Source organism: Melospiza georgiana, chromosome 20 (assembly GCF_028018845.1).
Source record: "Melospiza georgiana isolate bMelGeo1 chromosome 20, bMelGeo1.pri, whole genome shotgun sequence".
Taxonomy (NCBI): domain Eukaryota; kingdom Metazoa; phylum Chordata; class Aves; order Passeriformes; family Passerellidae; genus Melospiza; species Melospiza georgiana.
The window spans coordinates 7,382,749-7,405,714 of NC_080449.1; the positions used below are offsets into that span (position 1 = coordinate 7,382,749).

General features: G+C 42.9%; 2 protein-coding genes across 5 annotated transcripts in view; both read left to right on the forward strand.

The window, feature by feature from the left end:
- Nucleotides 1-197: 197 nt before the first annotated feature.
- On the forward strand, nucleotides 198-10,097 carry GLE1 (GLE1 RNA export mediator). Its single transcript, XM_058038070.1, has 16 exons — nucleotides 198-351; nucleotides 729-950; nucleotides 1,476-1,601; nucleotides 1,766-1,914; nucleotides 2,230-2,290; nucleotides 2,569-2,823; nucleotides 3,569-3,797; nucleotides 3,930-4,045; nucleotides 4,234-4,303; nucleotides 4,623-4,765; nucleotides 5,620-5,810; nucleotides 6,246-6,375; nucleotides 6,682-6,786; nucleotides 7,728-7,810; nucleotides 7,956-8,019; nucleotides 8,694-10,097. The coding sequence occupies exons 1-16, from the start codon at nucleotides 256-258 to the stop codon at nucleotides 8,760-8,762; spliced, it is 2,109 nt and encodes a 702-aa protein (XP_057894053.1). The 5' UTR covers nucleotides 198-255; the 3' UTR covers nucleotides 8,763-10,097.
- Nucleotides 10,098-11,450: 1,353 nt separating this feature from the next.
- Nucleotides 11,451-22,966, forward strand: part of SPTAN1 (spectrin alpha, non-erythrocytic 1) — a 46,391-nt gene continuing 34,875 nt past the window's right edge. For all 4 annotated transcript variants that reach the window (XM_058038173.1, XM_058038174.1, XM_058038175.1 and 1 more), the window contains exons 1-4: nucleotides 11,451-11,527; nucleotides 19,849-20,088; nucleotides 20,707-20,832; nucleotides 22,500-22,640. In XM_058038173.1, coding sequence (XP_057894156.1) covers nucleotides 19,852-20,088; nucleotides 20,707-20,832; nucleotides 22,500-22,640 — 504 coding nt within the window. In that variant the 5' untranslated portion in view covers nucleotides 11,451-11,527; nucleotides 19,849-19,851. The remainder of the gene's footprint in view (nucleotides 11,528-19,848; nucleotides 20,089-20,706; nucleotides 20,833-22,499; nucleotides 22,641-22,966) is intronic.

Genomic DNA, 22,966 nt, shown 5'->3' on the forward strand with positions numbered 1-22,966 from the left:
TCGGTGAAGGCGCGGCTGTTTTCCGGCCCGCTCCTTAGCGCAGCGCTGCCGGGGGCGGGACTCGAACCCGCGGCCCCGGGAACGGACTCGAGCCTCGGGCCGGGCCCCGCCTCTCCGCCAGGGGGCGGCACCGCCCGTCCCGCCCGCACGCGGCGGATGCGGCCAGCGCGGCCCGGAAGGGGCGGGATGGGGCCGGCCCGGCCGTGAGGGACCCTGGGGGCCGTGAGGGAGCCCCTGGCCCAGTGCACGATCGTCATGGAGTCGTGGCAGCTCCGCTTCGACACTCTGGAGGCCCTGCGCCTCTCCAGCAAGGGCCAGCTGAGCTACTGCAGCCACTGGCAGGAGGATGAGGTGAGGGCGCGCCCCGGGAGCCGGCCCTGCCCGCTGGGAAACAGCGACCGCTCATGCCGGTGACACCGAGGGCTTGAAATACCCCCAGAGCGGGAACAGGGAAACACCGACCGCTCATGCCGGTGACACTGAGGGCTTGAAAAACCCCCAGAGCGGGTCCAGGCTCGGGAGCGGGGCTGGCCCGAGGGGGTTCAAATGTCCTGCGAAAGTTGGATAGTCCGGAAAAAGTGTTGGAAAGACAGCAGAGAAAAGGGTTAAGTGGGATACTGAGCTGCGATGATAAAGCAGCTACTAACTGTGCAGCTGTGCTCATGGTGTGTTAAAGTTTTACTGAAATTAAGGCTGTGCCCCGTTCACGGAGAATGTTTTCTCTCAAGGCTGCCTTGGAAGGATGTGTGGCTCCCGTTGAGCTCTCCCCTTACTGCGGCTGGGTGCTGGACAGCCTTAGTGGGCAATTGGCAGAGGAAATCACACCCTCCGAGACTTCAACGCCCCAACAATCCACCCCACTCCCAAAACGGGCATCTGCGGAGAAGATCCCGCCTGGCAGCCACCGGAGCTCCTCACCCCCTTCATCTGCAGAGCCCAGTGAGACCAAGGTAGCTCTCTGATTATAATCCATATGTTTATGGAGCAGATGTGGGGAAAAAAAAAGTCCTAACTTGCTGTCATCAATTGTCAGATCAAGGCTGGTTTGTGATCTGTTAATTTATTGGGAAAACATCCTTACTTTTAATTTTTTTGTAGTATGAACAGGTGATGATAAAGTTAGTATTAACAAGATTTTAATAGAAAAATGTTTCACAGTGAACCCAAAGCAAACTCCATTTTTCACTATAACTAAGGAAAATAGTTGGAGCTCTGTTGTGTTATGGAACAGCAGCACAGGATTCATCCTTAAGGTCACAGAGGAGGGTCAGGGCTGTTGTAAAACTCCACGAGTAACCACACTGGGTTCTCTGGAGTCTTTGAGTGACTTACATGTATTCTGACTCTATTTTACAAGGCAGAAGGGTAGGAAGCTGGGTAAATAATAGTTTAGGAGACCTATTTTTTCTGTTTTCCTCCATGAGTTGCTGATCCTGTGCTTAGACGCTGATTTTACATTTATGCTTACCATGCAGGAAAATGATCTTAGTCTCCTGGAAACAAAGCAAGAAGTTGTTCCAGCAGCAGTTCTGTCATCTAAAGTTGCAAAAGTTGAAGGCTGCATTCGGTTGTATGAAGAGATGCACAGGCTGAAAGCAAAGGTAAGAAAAAAATGATTGAGAGGGTATCTGTGAATCCCAGGAGAGCTCCACAGTCAGAGGTAACAGTGCAAGGACAGCAAGTTATAAATGTTGGGCAGTTTAGTTTGTGTTTTCTTCTGTGCACGTTGTTCAGTGAGTGCCTTTGGTGCCCCTGTGTAATGCAGGAGAGGCTGAGGCAGCGGCTGGAGGAGCAGGAGCAGATGGTGAGGGCAGCCTACGCCCAGGCCAGCGAGCAGCTGAAGCGCTTCGATGAACTGAGGGAGCTGAAGCGGCATCAGGAATTCCAGGAGTTGCAAGAAGTAATGGAGAAGAGGTGAGATTACCTCTGGTATCACTAGAATTTTGTAGCATTTAGTTCAAGTGCAGATTAATTCCTGTTCTGACAATTCTGTGCTAGTCACTTGTGGTTGGAAATTTCACCTGCTGTTTGTCTTACATTAACTATTAGAGTTTGGCTGTCAGAGTAAATGTCTGGCTATTGTTGAGGTTTCAATGGTTAGAAAAAGGCAACATTTGTGATAGCTGAAGTTCCTTTAGCTTGTTTTAAGAATAGCTTCCTGTGTGTTGGTTTGTGTTTTGTCTCCTGAATGTCTTGAATACAGTTTTTCTGTCTTTATGTATGTTGTAGCTCGAAGGAGGCTCAGGGACAGCAAGAGAAGTTGAAGGAAGAACACCGACATAGAGCAAAGGTCTGAGACTCTTAAGAATTGTCTTTCATAAAAGACCATGACTGCTGGGTGGGAACTGGAAAGACCAATTGATTTATTTATATTTTCATGACACTCTGAAGGGAGGATGGATTTTCTGATGCTATCCTGGGTACGTGCTATAGTGTGGAAATGCAGTAAAGGCACTTGTGTCCTAGGAGCAGAAAGGCCCTGTAAAGCTGGAGCCATCAGACTGAGAAGGAGCTGCACATCTGGAATTATTGAGGTATTTTGTGACTCTTGTGTCTTTGTCTCCCCAGATATTGAACCTGAAGTTGCGTGAGGCGGAGCAGCAGAGGCAGCGGCAGGAGGAGCTGGAGCGTCTGCGCAAGGAGGAGGGCCAGGAGAGGCTGCGGCGCCTCTATTCCATCCAGGAGGAGCTGCTGCAGCTGAACCAGCAGATTGATCCCAACTACAGGCACAAAGACTTGCCCAGGATTGATCTGTCTGCCTACAGCAACCGTGGCAACCAGATCTGTGGACTGGTGTCAGGGCTCATCCGCAGCACGAGCGAGGTACAGGCTCTGCAGGTGTTAACTTGGGCTGTCATCCCTTCCTCAAGCTCTCTGTAGTTCTCTTCAAGCAGCTTGTCATGAGGCCCTTAAATGAGATGGCACAGCAATGTTTTTAGATATTCATTCTATAAAGCACCCATTTCAAAGGGGAATTCTTTCCTCTGGCACTTCAGCTGTTCTCTTGAAAATGGCTTATCAAAATGCATGAGAACTTCTACAGGAGAAAGATTCAAATTAAATTGCTGCAAACTCTTGGTGCTGTAAAGTTCCCTCTGTGACAGTGGACTGGTTCATTAATTGTTAAATACTGAACATCTTAAGATTCTCCTTTCTTAATGAGCTTTTCTGCAGTAGCTGGCTTTCCTTGACATTTTTTTCTTTCTAGGATGGGATACAAATCTTGAAAGATAAAGCACTAATAAGGCTAATCCTGTGTTCCAGCTTGTCACAGCTGGCTTTCAGCAGAGGGAGCTGTCAAGGCTTTGCACTGGAGTTCACTTGCACTTGTCCAAGTGTATTCTTAATTTTTGTTGTCCAAGATCTTAGAAATTTAGTCATGGACTTGCAATATTTACAAATATTTTGACCAATGTTATGTACAAATAAAGGAGATGGGGATAAAATATGTAGTTAGCTCCCAGATTATCTGAAGGGAAATGCTTCAAAGGCTCCTTGTGCTTGTTGATGGCCCTCTTACCCTGGAACCAGAGGTTAATGCTGTGTCACCTCTCATGTTTCTTGGCAGAGAGGGTTCCCAACTCAAGCAGATGTGGCCAGCACTGAACGAGCCCTGCAGGAGATGAGAGGGTTGATATCCAGCATGCAGCAGGAAATCACTGCAGCACTAGAGGAAAAGAAGAGGAAAGATGAAGAGGAAAAGAAACAAAAGCAGAAAGAGTTAGAGAAGAAAGAGCAGATGAAGAGTCAGACTCCTGCCCCTGCACAACAAACAGGGGAAAAGCAGCAGAAGGAAGGTTGGTTAGGCTTTTTTAAAAATCTTTTTTATTCCTTTGACTTGCATTTTTTAAAATTCATTTTCTCACTAGAGATTTAGTCTTTCTGAGTTACTATCTTTTTTGTGTTTTTTTTTTTTTTTTTAATAACAGGACTTCAGGTTAAAACAGAAGAAAGTATCATGCAGTGGTACCAGCAGCTTCAGGATGCAGCTGAGCAATGTGTTGCTGCTTTCAGTGAAATTGCAAACTGCAAAAGCAACACTGAGGTATGAACAAATTATTAATGCTATTGAAGAGAGATTATCTTAATTTCTAGGCTAAACAGGATAGTTTTCATTTTAAAAAATTAAAAACTGTTGTAGCAGCCTCTGTTACCACTCTGCTCATCCAAACTGTTACAAATGCATACTTGTTTAGAAAGGATTTTAAACTTGTTTGTTTGTTTGCTCTCCAGGTGAAGAAGATAAAAACAAACTTGCAGAAAGCTGCTACAATCCCTGTGAGCCAGATCTCTAGCATATCAGGTCAGGAAAACACCAAGAGCTCAATCCCACTGAAATTCCTTTTGCTTTAAAGATTTCATGAGGGCACAAGCATATAAAGTGTTCCTGTAGCAGAAAGCTGACCTGCACACAGCCTATCTGTGCAGGAGGGTTTGCTTGTAAGGCCTCTTGGTTCCCTCAGAAGCATCTTTCTTCATCAGGATTAAGTTTGGTTAATTAGATGGTGCAAAGCTGCCCTTAGGGGTGTGGGTCTGGTGTTGGTGAGCTTGATGTGTTTTGGGTAAGACTTGTCTGCTGTTCCCTTATTTTCTGTCTCCATGCATTCCCTATGTATTTGCAGGCTCTAAGCTGAGAGAGGTGTTTGACAAGATCAATAATCTGCTGTCTGGGAAGCCTGTTCAGACTGAAGGACAAGCAGTGTCTGTGACTCAGCATCCACAGGGGCTGGAGTTTGTCTGCTACAAACTTGCAGAGAAGTTTGTGGTGAGGAAATCTCTTTTTTGGGGTAGCACAGGTAGCCAGTGCTCTAGGAGATGCTTTTGGACACTGAACTGTCTCTTCAGCTATGAAGAATAAAAATCATTGGGTGTTCAGTTTGCCTGTATGAATGCAGTGAAAAAAACTTTGTTTCTCTATCACTTCCAACCCTTATTTTATTTCTTTTGGGAGGAAAAACTCTTTTAAATTTCAGGCTTACATCTTACATGTTTTGAACTAGGTACAGATAGGTACAGTGTTGTGGAAAATAGTTTGATACTTAATTTATGGTATATCACAAAACCAGTTAATTTATGGTACATTACAAAACTGTATATAGGCTCAAACCTTATATTTTTGCAGAATCTGGGGGACAAAAAGCCCCAACCTTCATGCTCAGGAGGTAAACTTCACTCCCTGCTTTCTTGTTAGCACCTCTCAAGAAATAAAGTTAAACTTGGTTTTTTTTGGAGTTGGCAGTATTTTTCTCTTGTCTTTATTTGTAAAATTTGGGCTGTTTGAAACTTTTCTCCTTGCAGGAACAAATGCATGCAAAAATCAGCTCATGGAGTAAAACTGTGACTAATTTGTAAATATTTGAAAGTGATTCTTTGGGTTGAGAATATCTTGTGCAGCCTGTGTTTGCTAATCCCATTTTTCCATCCTGAGCCACAGTTTACTGTCATCCTCTGTGGGTGCTGAGGATATGTGGCTTCATCAGCTTTTCTATCCTTGGTTCATAGCCATGGAAACGTTCAGATTCTTTAGGAAAGGCTAACTACAAAAATGAAGAGGGCTTTTTTTTCCTTTGAGAAATTACTTGAAGGAGTGGTGGCTGACTTTCCTTTTCTACCCTCCAGAAACATGGGGAAGGAGAAGTATCTTTTCACCATGATTCAGCTTTCCCAATTGCTGTGGTGCTCTCAGGAATCTGGGAATTACACCCTCGAGTTGGAGACATCTTTTTGGCTCATCTGCACAGAAAGTGCCCCTATGCTGTGCCATTTTACCCTGCTCGGAAAGAAGGGACTTCTATGGAAGAGTATCAGAGGTAAATTCACTGCTGGGCTTTTTCTGCATGAGCCCTGCAAGGGTGAGGACTGTTCTGAGTGAGCTCCACTTTCCCCCATCCCTGAGCACACAGGCATTGACTCTGGAGGTTCACTCACAAAAAACCCATCTTGTTCCAGCCCCCTGCCATGGCAGGGACACCTTCCCCAAGACCAGGTTGTTTAGAGCCCCATCCAACCAGTCCTTGAGCATTTTCTTGGATGGGGCAGCCATAGCTTCTCTGTGACCTCTTCCTATACCTCACCAAATGGTGGAACATATGATCCAGAGGGTGATATCAGCCTTTCAATAATTCTTGCATATTTTTGGAGAATCCCTGTTCTCAATAGGATTGACTTCAAGTAAGCTGAGAGCTGCAGAGACTTGAGTGAATGTGTTTTGCTGCACTAAAACTAGAATGTTTTCTCCCCCTAAGGATGCTTGGATATGAAGTTCATGATTCTAAAGTGGAAGAACAAGATCATTTTCTTAAAAGGATGTCAGGAATGATTCGTCTCTATGCTGCCATCATTCAGCTCCGCTGGCCTTATGGAAACAGGCAAGGGGTATGTGTGGGGCATTATACTTAGAACCTTGTTACTATCCCAGGAGTCCATTAAAGGTATTGAAAGCTTGTTTTGTAGTTGAGGTGTGCTGAATTTAAGCTAGCTCAGGATATATTTGAAGGAAAATGATCATAACCATGATGAACAAAGCAGTGCCAAGTAATTAATGGTGTGAACTTCTACTTCCTTTATGTTTTCACAGTGATCAAGTTTTATAAAGAAGAAAGTCAATCAGAAAATTGTTTGGATAATTGTATTTAACAAGTCATAAAGCAAGTGCTGAGCAGCTTCTTTGTTGCTTTGTAGGCTCATCCTCATGGTCTGAGCTATGGATGGCGCTGGCTTGCACAGATGTTGAATCTGGAGCCTCTGGCAGATGTGACAGCTATGCTGCTCTTGGATTTCCTGGAAGTAAGTGGTGTGGATAACTGTTAGTAGTTAAATGTCACCAATTTACATCCCTTTTGGGTTCTGAAGGGATTGCTGAGGTGAGATTCACAGCAGGTTTTTTTTAACTTGTTCTTATTCCTTCAGAAAGGAACATGAGTATTTCCACATTCTTGCAAATACAGCTTTGGAGCTGAATGATTTCAAAATTGAGGTTTCTATAAACACAGATTCTGTTGTAGTATTTGATTCTGTTTAAGGTTTCTGGCATTTTAAAAATAGCTGTGTGATCTTATATAAGATCTGTTCTAAGTACTTGGCAGTTCACACTGTGCAAGGAGGTCCTGTGGCTGCTCCAGCCAAATTAGTTCATAAAACAGGATAGATTTTTCAGGTTGAAAAGATCAGAGCCTGATGGATATTAATTCTATAGCCTAAGATAATAGGTCTGTGCTAAATAAGAGCCAAAGTTGAAGTCAGGGGACACAAACACTTGAACACAAGCAGCTTCTCTGCTCTTCAAATGCTTCTGAAGAACTGTAAAAGTAAAGATGAGAAAGTGGAAAGAGAAATACCCCATGGGGGATTCTGTTAGGGGTGATGAAGTCAGAGGAGCATTTGTCCTGTAAAGTGTGTGGAGAAAGCTGATGAATCACTGCACACAGCAGTAATCACAGTGGGGAAATGACCACAGTGTGCCCCAGCACATGGTGCTAGCAAAGAGAACTATTTTTGGAGGGAGGCTGGGGTGAAATGAAGGATGTCAAGATTCATATAACAGGAAAGAGGGTGATTGTGGTAGCAGTAATAGCATTGGGAGGATTTGCTTGTTTTAGTGTAGGTGTATTTCTTTAAATGCCTGAATAAAGCATTGAGTGGTTGGTATGGAGCAGGTTCATTGCAGCTGTCATGCAAGTCTGAAACTGAATTCTGTAACCTGCACTTTGTGCCTTTCTGTATCACAGGTGTGTGGCAATGCTCTGATGAAGCAGTATGGGATTCAGTTCTGGAAAACAATGTTCTTTATCCAGAAATCCTATATCCCAAGGTATGATATCTGGGGTTAGGAGTGTTGGTGTTCTCTCTGAAATGACTCATCCATGTTTTCCAATCCCTGCCATCCACCCCCACACCTCTTGTGAATCAAACCCAAGTTCCTAAATAGATTTTGAAACGTGCTGTTATTTCTGCAGGATTGAAGCTGTGACCAGCTCTGGCCAGATGGGCTGTTTGTCACGTTTGAAGAATTTTGTGCAGGTAAAGCAGTTTTGGGGATTTTTTTCTTCATTTAATTTGCAGATGTTTTGGTTTGGGTTTTGTTTTTTCCCATCACTGAATATATTCATAATTTGGATAATGGGGTTGGCACTGCTTGCCACCCACCAGACCTCTCTCTATGATCTAACTCTCTTTTGTAACTTTTCAATTACTGAATTACCTTAACGATAGTTATGATATCAAACATCTCGCTTCTTTCTTACCTCACTTCTCATTTTTATCAATGAAAATGTATTTTGGTTATAAAGGAAGATCAGTGAGAGGAGATGTACAGGTTGAGGAGGATTCTGCTGAGTCATTTCTGTCAGGGCCATTTCTTATCAGTAGTTGCTTGTTTCTAGCACTTGTCCTGATTAAATATATGGGGAAGTGACAATTTGAACTGCTTTCTGTAGTGTTTGTTTAGCATTGCATTCTGCATATTTTTAAAATAAAGCTTGCAAAACTGTAAATCCTTGATTGTTTAAATTGTTCTGTGAATATTGACTTAGATTATGATATTAAAACATGACAGCTTTGAAGTTGTACTTTCATTTAATAATTCAACTGGTATATTTTATTAGCAATGCTTTGAATGTGAATTCCTGAGAAGAAATACCAAATTAAAATATTTATCTCTATTTATCTTTATTATTTGTCTTTCTCTCCATTAGAAATGTCTACGTGCAGAGGAAATTCCATTACCAAAGGGCATTCTGACACCTTCCTTTTGGAGAACATAAATCAAACTGTATTTCCTTTCCCCTTGATGTTTAATTCAAGAAGATTTATTTGTTAGACTCAAAGCTAATCTTTGCATTAGATCTTTATATGTTTTTGTATAATAAATTACTGAAACTTCAAGACTTTTCCTTCATATGTTTAAGCATGTGGAAGATGCTTTAAATCCATTGTGCTGGCTCTGGAGTTAAGGACTGAAAAATTGGACTGAAAAATTCCACAGTGCTGTTTGGCTCATGGAAGTGAAAATACCTCACAGCTTTATGAACTCTTACCAGCATAATCAATCTCCAAATTACTGCTACAGATTTATTTTTGTATTTCTTACATCTTTTGTAAATCAACTGTGATTATGTTGATGGACTTGTTTGTCTCAACATCATCTGAAGTGTGTGGTGAGGCTGGGGAAGGTTGGGCTGTGCTGACTCTGGTCTCCCTTGGATGTAACTTCCCTCCAAAAGGCAGGAAGGGCTCTGGGTTGAGGGGAGGTGGACTCACTGCTCCAAAAGGTTTGTGGGGGCTCCAGAAGAGCTCTTGTAACCATCAAAATTCTATGGGTTTTTTCTGTTGAAGAGGCAGTCAAGAAAATCCACGGTTCCTTGATGAATAGGGGAGATGGGAAATCTGTTGGATTTACAGTGAGCTGCCCTTGAACTGTTTTGGTGGCCTCTTAAGATGAAAAAAATTACTTTTGAGTTCTACAAGGTGGTTAATTATTCTGCCAATATACTGTTGCAAGCTGAAAATGTTATTTTTAGCAGCCTGGGGTTTGTTTTTACTAGAGGCACCACGGTTTGAAGCTGTAGAACAATTCATATTCTCATATGAGAATAATAATTTGATTTTTCCATATAGTTCTTGAGATTGCTTAGAAGAGGTTGTAACATGTGCTTTGGAATTGAGGCCTGTAAAAGCCTTAACATTGTATTTTAAATGGTCTAGTGCCTAACTTAAATTTGTATTTGGTTTATGGATTTTGTAAACTGACTCTGGAATACTTTAGACTACTGTTACCTTGTGATTGTTCTGGGAAATTGGAAATGTCCTCCTGGTGTCCTTTCTGCCAGGTAACTCTGAAGCAATGCAACTTTTATTAGTATACTTGAAAATGTACAAAGTTTTTTTGATACTGAGTGGAGATGTCTTAATTTTATATTGCATATTTCATAATTATCGGGGAGATAATTTCACTTTGCCAAGACAGTGATTGGTCCTGTCTGTTAGAAACAATTGTCTGCCTGTGCCAAACCCAAGGAAGAATTTGATGATGTACTTGTGAAATACAATACTATTTTTCTTTTTTTTTTGCTGACAGGTACTTGGGGTTTCTAACATTTGTGGGGTAAATAAAAGTATATATTTTTATAAAAATTCAAGATATCCTTTTCTGCCTCAGTAAAGAGAATCCACATACCTACTATTTAAAAAATACTCATATGAGTGCTAAATTAATAATATGTGTGCTTCATAAGAATCAATATTTGTTTTTAGATGTAGCTTGAGGTTTTATCTGCTTCTTGAGCTGAGTGTTTTACTTGTTTTTGTCATTTTAGCAGGTTTGGATGTTAGCCAGTTGGTGCTGTTAAGATGCAATGCAAATAAGGTCATATGCATATATCCCTGGTGGTTTTGTATGTACATTTATATCAAATATGACCAAGGAGAGCATTGCAGCTGTGGAAATACTGTGCCTTCAGCATGAGATGCATCAAAGCTGGTGTGAGTCAGACTCCTGCTTGGAGACAGGAGTTCCAGGCAGTCCCAGGCATGCAGTGTCACCATAAGTGCCTGTGCTTCCAGTTAAGTACTTCACTCAAATAAAGTGTCATTAATTCACACAGCCATCAAACCCACTCACCACTTTGAGCCAGTAACGTTCTTGCTGCCTTCCAGCCCTCTAATCTCTAATTATTTCAATTTTTTTAGAGTAGAATGTGTCTATTTTAAACATTGATTTAATATTGAAGGCTCATTTTCCTTTGAATTTATGCATCAGCTTTTCAGAAATAGCTTTCCCTTGACAGGCGCTTGCAGCCTTTTGATGCTGTGTCCTTGCCGAGCTTTGGGTGACACTGCACGGTGCTTCAAGCAGCCCCTCTTACCTATAGATCTGGATATAAATTTTATTTTTATATATATGTGTGTGCATTATACATGTATATATAAATACATATTTATATAATGTAAAGGTAATGAAGCTGCTGCTTTGACTGAATGCTGCACCGGTCACCTGTCCCCATCACTGGGCTGCAGAACCTCGACTCTCTGAGACCCAAACTGGCCCTGACTCCGGAGAAGGGGGCACAGAGCCCTCTGCCGACCCCCTGCGCGGACATTTTACCCGATTCCCCCTTTAATAAAGTGATTTTGTGGTGTCCGAGCCGGTCCCTGCAGGGCACAAACGCCCCCCGCACCCTGCTCCTCCCCTCGGCTCTTTCCGGAACCGCTCGGTCCTTCCGAAACCTCTCGTTCCTTTCCGGACCCTCTCCCTCGGTTTTCCCGGAACTGTTCGTCTCTTTCCGGATTCACTCGGCTCTCTCCGGATCCCCATCGTTCACCGGCGGAGCTCGGGTGGGCGTGGCCTTCCCGCTCTCCTTTCCCGATTCTTTCCGAAGTTCTTCGTCTCTTTCCGCCGACCGGGCAGGGCCGCTCTGCGGCGCTGACGTCACCTCCGGCCGGGCTATAAAAGGGCGGGTGCGGGCGGCGCGCGCGGTCCGTGGCGGAGGGCGCGGAGCCGGCGGGAGGGACCTGCGCACCCACAGACCCGGTGAGGGGATGGGGCGAGGGGCGGGCGGGGAGCGCCGCGCGGCCTTCACCGCGCCCCGCTCAGGCTCGCCCAGCCCCGCACGCACAGCCGGGCACAGGTGTGCGGCTGAGCCGGGGGAGGCTGAGGCCGGCCCTGCCTCCGCGAGCGTCCCTGCCGCCTCTCGGTCTCGCCCTCCGCGGCTCCGCCGGGCGGTTCCTTATCGCGGGGCGCCGCAGAGCCGGGCCCGGGGGCTCCCCGCTGGCCTCGGTCGAGCGGAGCGAAGGGCGGGGGCGCGGCGCGAATGAAGGGCGGGCGGGCAGGGAGCGGCCGCCGCCGTCCTGAGCAGCGCGACCCGCGGCTGGAATCCCATTCAGCGCCCCGGGCAGGGACAAACAGGCGGAAAATGACATAAATAACATCCCCGGCGGGGAACAGCCCCCGCCGTGCCCGCCCGGCCCTTCAGGGCTGCCAGGCAGCATTTCCCGGGGAGAATTCCCGGGGGATGGAGCCGGGGCGCCGGGAATCATTGCACAGCAATGGCTCCCGCGGCTGCCCAGCCCTGTCCAAGGTCAGGAGATGCGGGAGGAGGAGGAGGAGGAGGAAGGAGCGATGGAGGGGCCGCGGCAGAGCCGGTGCCGCAGGGCCCGGGGGGCTCCGGGCAGGGACGGGCGTGGGGGCGGCTCTCGGAGCTGCCGAGCAGGGAGGAATTTCAGCAGAATCTCCCGACCTCTGTTCCTTTCGTGTGTGTTATTTTGTATGTAGGGCAAGGTCTACTGCTTCCTTTGTAAAAGAATCGGGATTTGTCCCTGCCCTGGTTGTTAAAAAAATAGCTTTTTTTCCCCCTAATTTAAAATAAATCCAAATCAAGTGTTTCTCAATTTGTTGCCCCCATACACCTTACCCGGTTAAAACAATATAAATCTGCATTGCTGGGTCATAAATATGTGCCAATAGGGCAACCATTTTCCCTGGTATTGAAGGAAAACCAAGCAATTATCATTGTATATTTTTTCAGCAGGTTCATATTGGCTGTTCAGGATTTTTTTGTAGCTGTTTTATCATAAACCAGGTTCGTGTTCCTGTCGAAAATGTACGTGACTCCTGAGCAGTCTTTCATGCATATTTAAATAGATTGTGAAGAGCAGTTGTCTGGAGATGGCGAATGAGCATATCAAGGGAAAAAAAAAAAAAGAAAAAACAACCCAAAAAAAGCCAACTCAGCCTGAAATGGTTCTGTATCTTTCTAGAAAACAAATAATCCATTTTCTTTTGGCATTTTTGCTTTCAGCAAAGTGCCAGAAGATTCCAATGACTATGTTCACCAAAAGGCCTTAGTCAGGGATTCAGATTTGTTCAACAGAAATTTTAAATCCCACTGTGGGATTTTCACACATTTATATGCAACTAGCAGGGAGTTCTTCTTGCAATCTTAATTTATCCTTATTTGTGGATTGTGCAGAGAAAATAATGGACAAAAGGTTGAAAATGGGTTGCTTTCTGCTGTATTGTGTGCAGGATCTGTAACTGTGGAAAATATGTGCAATAACAGGTTACATTGTTCACAAGAAGGCATTTATTTCTGTTCTTGTTGAAATAAATTCTGTTCTTGATTGAAAAAGCCACACTAGCCATGTTGGTCAGACTGAAATCAAAATTTTATTTAAAGAAACGGATTTATATGTAATGCTTATATGAGATCTGTAGTTTAGGAAGTTAAACACAATTCTGGTTGATTTTTTTAATAACAAAGGTAGCAACACTAACAAAAATGGTGGTTGCAGTTACACATTTTAAGCATTTTTTGCACATTTTTCTCCTGCACAGCAGCAGAGAGGCCTTAATTCTCTTGGTGGAGGGTGGTACCTCTTGGTGAGAAATTTGTGTTTCTCAGCTATGACATTTACAACTAACCTTAGTAATTTAACACAAATAGCTTGGTATCTTCTGCCCTTTTTTGGCCCATGTAATGTATTTATGGGATTGTAACTGTTTCAATCATAAATACATTGCTTTTTGGAGACAACCGATCACTTCCCCTTTATGGGAGGAAATAATATAAATTCCTCCCTTTTCTTCTCAGCTTGTTAGTGTAGTGTGGGAGTTTGTTTTTTCCATTTGTCCCTGGAGTTGAGTGTAGGCAGCAGAAGAATGGGGTGGAGCAGACTGCAGATGCCGGGGATGGAGCCCGGCCCGGGCTGTGCTGGATCCAGCAGAGGGGAATGTGCTGGGCTGCCCTGGATCCAGCAGAGGGGAATGTGCTGGGCTGCCCTGGATCCAGCAGAGGGGAATGTGCTGGGCTGCCCTGGATCCAGCAGAGGGGAATGTGCTGGGCTGCCCTGGATCCAGCAGAGGGAAATGTGCTGGGCTGCCCTGGATCCAGCAGAGGGGAATGTGCTGGGCAGCCCTGGATCCAGCAGAGGGGAATGTGCTGGGCTGCCCTGGATCCAGCAGAGGGGTTGGATCTGTGCTGGATCCAGCAGAGGGGTTGGATCTGCCCTGGATCCAGCAGACGGGAATGTGCTGGGCTGCCCTGGATCCAGCAGAGGTGTTGGATCTGTGCTGGATCCAGCAGAGGGGTTGGATCTGTGCTGGATCCAGCAGAGGGGAAGGTCCCGGCTCTGCTGCAGCTGACCCAGGTGTGTCAAACGCCACAGAGACCTCCCAGCTCCAGCAGGCACAAGGGCACACACACACTGCTGCAGTTCTCCATGGAGGGATTGCAGCATGTCCATGGGGCTGGGAAAGGAAATTTTCAGCTAAAAATTCAGTGGGTTGGGCACCCTTAACAGCTACATCTCAAAAAATACCTTCTGTCGCAACTGCTACTTGTCTGTTTTTTGTTGTGGCGATTGAAAGTCAACATTTTTGTAGAGATTTGCATTCCAAACCTTCTGATTGAATTTGTGTCTTCAAATTAAGCCGTGACACTTGACTATACTGTACCCAGAACCATCATTTGCCAAGTCCAGATAACTTGCTTTACTTTCTGTTTTGACCTTCTGGTTATGGTAGTTTTTTGGTTTGTTTTGAACTAACTGGAAACGTTAGTATATACTGAATTAACTTAGTTTTCCTGTTGATATTGTAACCTTCTTTTTGCATGAGGGGGTCTTGTCATTTTCAATAGCTTGGGTAACGCTAACACCAAATTGTTTTATGTGACAAGGAAGCAAAAGGAAAGTGATTAACAGGTACTGTGACAGAAAGATTTCAGCCATATCCTTATGCTGGTCGTTAGTTGAACGTTATCTTGATTTCCCCCTCCCTTTTAGACTCTACATTCTTCCATCATGTTGTCATCGTTTCGTAAAGTCAAAGTCCAGGTATTTTTCCATAATGCATGAAGTGTCCTTGCCACACTTGCCTGCCTTTATTGCAGTGACCTGTTTGTAACAAAAGCCACTGGTTTGAATTTATTCTGTACAGCAGGTGCTTTATTTGCACTTAGTGTGAGTCTGATCTGCCTTTCCTTTAACACTGAGTTGCCTAATTTCTGTCTGTGATGCATGACGTGTGAACATTTTATAGGAGTTATAGTTCAATATAATCAGGTTTTGATACTGATTAATTTTTCAAGAGGTTTTTATTTTAAAATGTACTTGAGCGGAATCTTTTTCTTTATAGCTTCTGCAAATCAACTGTGAAGAGATTTACATTGTGCATTCAAAGTTGGTTTGGTTCCTATTCATCCACTTGCACAAATTTATAATCCTTGAGTTGTTGTGCTGTAACTGTTTCTACACAGTGATGCTTCTGTTTCAGTGGTGATAAAATAAATAGGATGTATGGATCAGACTCCAGCTGGGGAACACAAGCAACTAGATTTTATTTGGAAATGGTTGTGATGTAAATGTTTATACTGCAATTAGAAGGATAATGAAAAGATAACAAATGGGGATGAGAAGTGCTGGGGTTAATTATATAATCTTGCATTACCTGTAAACTCTGCATTTCTGCAATGCAGTCAAGGTAATTTGCTTTCTCAGGAGTCTCAGCAGAGTGCAGTCCTTGCCAGCCCTGGACAGTTTTATTAAAGGTCTGTGATGTTAAAGCAAAAGCAAATCCAAAAGAGCCCCCTTCTGTGTGAAGACACCAAATTCAGATGAGAAATTCAACGCAGTTGTTTAAATAGCGGAATTGAGATTTTGTGATTAAATGCCTAAAAATGAGCAGGTCTTTATCTGTCTTCATATTTCAGAAGTGCATAGTTGAGGCTGTGCTCAAACCCTCTTGTCAGCCTAAATCACTAGCTTTGCAACCACTTTGGTTTAAACAATTTACTTTTTTTTTCCTTCTAATGTGACGTTTTCTGTGTCCCTGCAATACCTGCCTAAATTTTGGGGCTGGTTTGAATTTTACCTGCACTATGGTTAGTTCTACAGCATCAAACAACAACTTTAGCATATCTTGTTTTTGGGGTTTTTTTTGGTATTGCAGTGCTTGTCTGATTTTTCTGGCTTGGAATTTGTGGAGGTTTGGGGCTGTCAGTGACCTTCCTTAATAGCATATTTGGACACAGTGTTCTGCTGCACATTGTCTAACCTTAAAATGTCTTTATTTTGTAAAAGTTAAATTCAACAAACCAAAAGGCCGGGCATTAATTTTGTCCCAGTCGTGTCCCAATCTCTAGGATAGGATATGGCATCCTTTAGCTCCTTCTCTGTAACACACCATGCTCAGGCTCCCTTTGCAGGAGCTGTGCATGTTGGCAGAAGGATTCTCTTTGATTTTCCAGCAGTGCAAGTGCTCATGGACTTCCCTGAGCCAGGCAGTCATGGTGGTTTGTTTCTTCCCTGGTGTTTTAGGGAGCTGTGAATCGGCAAAATGAAAGCTGGGGAAAATGTGTGTTATTTTTTCCTCTGTCCTTTTGAAGGTTATTTTTTTTTTTTACTTAAAGAAGAAAGATCAGCAATCCGTTCCCGTTTCCCAGGAGGGAGTAGCTGATATCAGTTAAATCTTCCTTAGACAAGATTGACGATGTGTGATGTTGATGAACATTAAAAAAATGCATTGAGCTGTTCATGTGTGCATACTTGGGAAGCAGGAATGTCTTGGTAGGGAAAATATTCCTGTTACAGGCTACTGCTGAGGTCATGTATGATGAACATGTGTAACACATGAGCACTTGCCTTAAGAGAAAATTATTTTACTACTTCTGAAGATCTTTATGTACTGATATCTGATTGTTTTTCAGGCAAAGGAGTTAATTTTTTTCGAAGCTTTGTGTAATTGCTTTTAAAAATACACTAAAACCTTCTGCCTAGCACTGAATGTATTTCACATTGGTGCTTTTAAATCCCTGAAAACATGTTTTGGTAAGGGAAGTGCTGACAGCTCTGCTGTGGCACCGCTGTAATTCCTGTTGAAGCCAGCCCGATGCCGCTGTTCCAAACGTGAATGGTGTTGCTGACATCATCGTTGTTGCACTGCGGTGTCTGTAAATACCTGCAGTTGTATATTTTATGTGCTATTATGGACCATTTGATTTGACTAGGAGAGGCAGAGTTGGAAGAATGAGAGTAATAAGTTTGTTTTGTTGTTTCAGGTTTTTTTCCCTTAATTTTCCTACTTCTTTTTGTTGGCTGTTTCTTTTCCTTTCTAAATAATGTCCTCAAAACGGTGCAGTGTGAAGAAGCATTTCTGATTTTTTTCAAGTTAAGACATAAGCTGACCTAATGTTAGTCTTATAGCATGAAAGGAGGAATGAAATGTCACCAGGACAGTCCAGACCTGCTGTCTGGGGCCTGGAAAGTTCCCTGAGCCCCGTCCTGTCCTTATCTCCCTGCACCGGCTGTGCCGGGCGGGGCCGGGGGTGACTCCGGTTATCTGGGGACAGCCTGGCACGGGCACATCCCACTGCTGCTCACCTTAAAAACACAAAGCACAACTTTTACTTGGTGGGATTCGTGCAGCAAGTGCAGAGGTGTCTCCTAGGTGTCCTCAAAGGGTGTAGTTGAACCAAGAAGTTTTGGGAGGGGTGTTTGGTATTCCAGGGAGTGCTGCAGTTGAGGTGACACCATGGGAGGCAGGGACACTGCATTGTTCTGCAGCATCCAGGACTCTGGAGTTCTGAGCTCCCTGGTGGCTCTGGCAGCACAGACACTGCTGACGTCGGCTGGGGCTGCAGGAAGAACAGTCCATTATTGCTCCACTAAAGCACTTCTTTTACAATTGACTCGCTCCACTGTAGTTACAAAAGGAGCCTTTCTTTTAACCAATTCCAGCAAAAAGAGGAGCCAGATTGCCTGGCTTGTGTGGTGAGAGAAAAACCAGCTCTCAGGGTAAATTACAGAAGGTCTCCCATTTGACTTTCAATACTGTAACAATGTTTGAAATTATAATTTAAATATTTCCCTAAATTAATATTGTAAATAATTAAATAATTTAAAATGTTTTCAAATCACTTTGTGGAGGTTATTTTTTAATATTGAAATACAAGTTGAGTTGTATTGTACAGTGAAGGAGTGTACAGTGTTCCAGAGACTGACCAGGATTTAATTTTCTCCCAGCATTGCCCAAACCCAGAATCAGCAGAGGGGCTCCAGCTATGCAGTACATTAGACCAGCTGCCACTGTGTTATTCCAGAACACAAAGCAGTTTAAAATAAGTGGTTTTGGCATTCCAACACAGCATGACAGAGCAGGAAAGGAAGTTTTTAGCAATAACTTCCTTTCCTGGTGGAAAAAGGCTGTTTGAAAGAGTGTTGGAACAAACAGCTGCTTTCTCAGGGAACCATATCTGTGCCTGAGCTCGAGTTATGTTCAGGGGTTTGAGCTTTTAATACTCAGAGACACTAATCAAGTGGAGATTTTGGTAGCACTGCCAGGCAAAACCTGGGTTTCGTTTATGTAACACAGTCTGCACACACTGGGGTGATTTTTTTTTCCTTGCCCTCTTTTGACAGTAATGAGTGGAAGGAAAACCAAAGCAGAATTTTCTTTCCTTCCTGCAAGTGCCGCAGTGCAGCTGGGGCCGAGTTCATGGGAGCCAGGAGCGCTGCTGGCACGGCTGTCCTCTGCAGGGTGGGGACCTTGGAAGGGTAGCTCAGGAATGTGTGGGTTCAGCCCCATGTGTTCCTTTCTGTCACATTGTCCTTCTACAAGTGCTTGGAAAACGTGGCCCTGTAGATCACTTTCCAACCTGTGGAGTTTTCCACACAATTATGCGAGATACATGTCTAATTAAAGCATGCAGCTAACTAATGACTAAATAACAATTTAATATTTAATGATGTGTTTTAACTGATTGTCCATGCCTTCTGGTCTGCAATTCTAGTCTGGGTTTCTTCCCTGTCTGATAGGATTGAGAAATACCTGTAATTTGGAGAGTGCAGAATTGGTAGAAAAGCATTAAGTGAGTGACTGGTGTAATCACTTGTACACCAAGGCGTTAATTGCAAAATTGTTCAGGCACAGAGTGTTTGTTGCAGCAACCTCTTGATATGCAGTTAGTTGTTAAATAAGTGGTTAAGTATTCAAACTTCAATGATAATAATAGTTCCACTTCTAAAATTTGTGTTAGAGTTCTTATTCTAGTGCCCAGATTTTTACTGAAAATCAAGTTGCTTTTGGAAAAGTTGAGAAACTGAAAATTAAAGGTTGTTGCAATTTTAATAAAAAAGAGAAAAAACAGATCAGTATTCAGGTCTTTGCTGCCTGTGGTAACAATATTAAGTTTTAGTACATAAAGCAATGTGAAAGGTTTTTCAGTCAGAGCAAGGTCGTTGGTTAAGCAAAATGCTCCATGACTTACTTGACTAAGGTCACATCTGTGAAGCCTCTCACTGGCTTCTAAAAGGTTATGTAGAGAGTGGCTGGATGGGTTTCTAACTGTTTTAAATTGGGAGAATAAAGAAGAGATGCATCAGATGGAGAGTGTGGGTCTATATATGTATGTAAGTGTATATAGATACTTGTGGGCCACTTAACTGTTGTTCAAAGATTCTTTAGTATTGAATATTTTAAATAAACTATTTAGAGGTATTTTGTGTTGCACAAGAAATATGTCTGTATCCACACACATTTGTGCACAAACCCACATTTTTAGCTGTTGTGTTGGACACTTGCATGCTACAGTTTGAGATGACACAGACTCTATATGGCTGCAGCCATATTTGTCCAAATAGGTGTTAAATGTCTTTGTAAATTTTCCTTTACCACTTTCTGCTACAAGTGTGGTTTTATTTATATGTAAGGTTTTATACACATACCTGCACACACAGAGTAGGACTGTAAGTAAACCACTTGTGATCTTAAAAACCACTTTTTTTCTGCATGTATCTCTTCCTGATCTACCAGTGTTTTGTAAGACAAACATAATGGGGTTTTATTTTTGCTTTCAGAAAATGGACCCAAGTGGTGTAAAAGTGCTGGAAACAGCAGAAGACATCCAAGAAAGGCGCCAGCAAGTTTTGGACCGTTACCACAGGTTCAAGGAACTCTCTTCTCTGAGGCGCCAAAAGCTTGAGGATTCCTATCGGTTCCAGTTCTTCCAGCGTGATGCAGATGAACTTGAAAAATGGATCCAAGAAAAACTGCAGATTGCATCTGATGAAAATTACAAAGACCCAAGCAATTTGCAGGCAAGTCCTCCTGCCGCGTTCTATTTCCTGTACTATTGATTTTAGGGTGTTACAGGTCAGCTGGGATAGAACAAACACAGAAATGAAACTTGATCTGAGAGTGTAGAAAGATGGATGCAAATACCCATGACCTTGCAAAGTGCTCTTCAAAAGCCTGGCTTTTTTGCTGATGTAATAGTTCTACTATGGATTAGATGCTACATCAGCATAGAAAAAGTTGCACAGTGTAATGTAGCGTAAAAGCAACTTTGCTTAGTCCTAGAATTTGTTGGATGCTTTAACTCTGTGAATAAATGTGAATTATCACTTATTGTTTCCACAAAAAAACCATATATATTTGTAGGAAGTAAGCTCTGTGGAAGAACTAGCTAGCAGGTTCTTAGGGGTTTGAACACTGTCATGTGCAAGAGCAAAGACAAGAAATAACAAACTGAAACTGGGATGTTTGAATCCACCTGTTGATCCACCACATGATACAACTGATTTCAACTGTGCAGTTTTAGTATTTGTTTGTCAGTCCTGAATATGCATAAAATACACTTAAAATCTTTCTTCTGGGGAATGTGAAAGAGTCCTTGCACCAAATCTCAGTTGCATTCTTTGATGTTTTCCTTTCAGGGGAAGCTGCAGAAGCACCAAGCCTTTGAAGCTGAGGTGCAGGCCAATTCAGGAGCCATCATTAAACTGGATGAGACTGGAAATCAGATGATCAATGAAGGCCATTTTGCATCTGAAACCATAAGAGTGAGTTTTAAAGCTTTTTTCCCTCCCTCTTACAGGCCTTTCCTTAAGCACTTTGTTCAGATTGCACAGATAGCTCTATATTCAAAACCTCTCTTTAAAATTCCACAGGTATTTGATTAGTGAAATCATGAGAAAATTTGTATTTGTAAATCTCAGAGGTGTTTTTCTCTTTCACGAGCACCCAGCTCATACCTTCTTTTGGATCCAGTTCTGAGGAGAACTGTTTGAAGATGAGATGTTTTTGTAGTGATTATCAAATTTAATTAATAAGTTCAGCATTTCATTCTAACTTGCCTTTACTGGTTCAGTCCTTCACGCCGTACCGGACTGCCCAGCGCCCGATAGTCACGGCCACCCAAGTGGGGTCCCACATACGAGTAGGTGAAGCTTGTGGCTCTGCAGTGCAACTTGTTTTTGCAATGTCTCCTTCCTTCCTTAGCTGACAGTTTGCACCATCCTTCTGGGCAGTGCTCAGAGCTCTTTCCTCCCTTGAAACCTCTTTAATTGAACTTTCTGAGTGGATCAAGTGGTATCCACCCATGATGTTCAAAAGCTTCTCTTGAATGACTTTCAAGTTTCAGGTCTTGATGAGCAAAGTGTAATAGTCAATGGGTGGAGCAGTTACTTTCCTGTTTTGCAAGTTGTGTGCATGTGTGGGAGTGTGGTTTTACTTTTTGTTGTCTATAAAGTTTCTAGTTACTCCAAATAGTATTGAGAGGCCAACTGCAGCCAGAGAAACTCAGTAATAAAACTAGTAATTGCTCCTAGTATGTCCATGTCATGTCACTTCACAAAGTTAGCAAAATATATTAGGGTTAGGAAAAGTGGTTAAAATACAGTGAAATTGCATAAGTTTGACTTAAAGCAAATGTGCATCACTCTCTACAACTTCCTGAAGGGTGGCTGTAGTGAGCTGGGGGTCGGCCTCTTTCTCCGGGCGACAACGGATAGAACAAGAGGACACAGTCTCAAGTTGCGTCAAGGTAGATGTAAGTTAGAAGTAAGAAGAAAATACTTCACAGAAAGAGTGGTCAGAAACTGGAATCATTTACCTAGTGAGGTGGTGGAGGCATCATCCCTTGAAGAATTTAAAAAAAGACTGGATGTGGCACTTGCTGCCATGATCTAGTTGAACAGTTAGAACATCGGCTGGACTAGATGATCTTATAGGTCTCTTCCAGTCTTGAAAATTCTGTGATTCTGTGATTCTGTGATTCTGTGTTGTCTTACATAAGAATAAATTCCCAAAGGAAGATGCTACACACTTATTTGGAGTTGACTTTCATATAAAAGACTGAACATTTGAAGGGGAGAGCAGTAAGTTTTTGGCATGACTTCATATTAGCATAGAATTTAAATCAAATTTTATCTCACGATGTTTAGCTCATAATTACTTAAAGATAACTATTTGATAGCTTCATTAATTAATCACACCTGTCTAAATATTCAGTTCTGTAATTTCTAGTTTTGTGTTACAACACTTTACATAATTTGAAAACTATTCACTAGAGATAAAATCATGAGGTTTGTCCCTCGCCCTTTGTCTAAAGTAAGATTTAGGATGTACAACTTCAGAACAACAAATAAATCTACTGTTAAGGACAGGAAGGGAATAAATCTCATCTTCTTTGACAGGGAATTTTAATAACAACATCCTTTTGTTTCAGACTCGCCTGCAGGAGTTGCACCGACTATGGGAATTACTGATGGAAAAGATGAGAGAGAAGGGAGTGAAATTATTGCAAGCACAGAAGTTGGTGCAATATTTACGGGAATGTGAAGATGTCTTGGACTGGATCAATGACAAGGTGTATAATTACCTCCCTTTGTTGTTTCCTTGATGGAAATCTGATGTGTTTGTGTGAAAAATTTCTGTCAGCAAAGAGTTGCTGGAGGTCAAGTAGTCTCAGAAAGCTTGTAAAGGCACCTCTATGTTTTATTTAGCTATTCACATTGCATCAGCAGTGTGTGTGCAAAGTACTGCTGTTTTGTTGCAGCCTCAATAAAAGTTATTAGTCTAAGAAGAAGCCTGTTTGTTGGAGAGTACTTTTAGCATAATCAATTCATCCTTTGCTTTGAGAAGACAAATAAAATTCAAGTTTCCTCTAAGGGAAATCTTCAACATGTAAAGCAA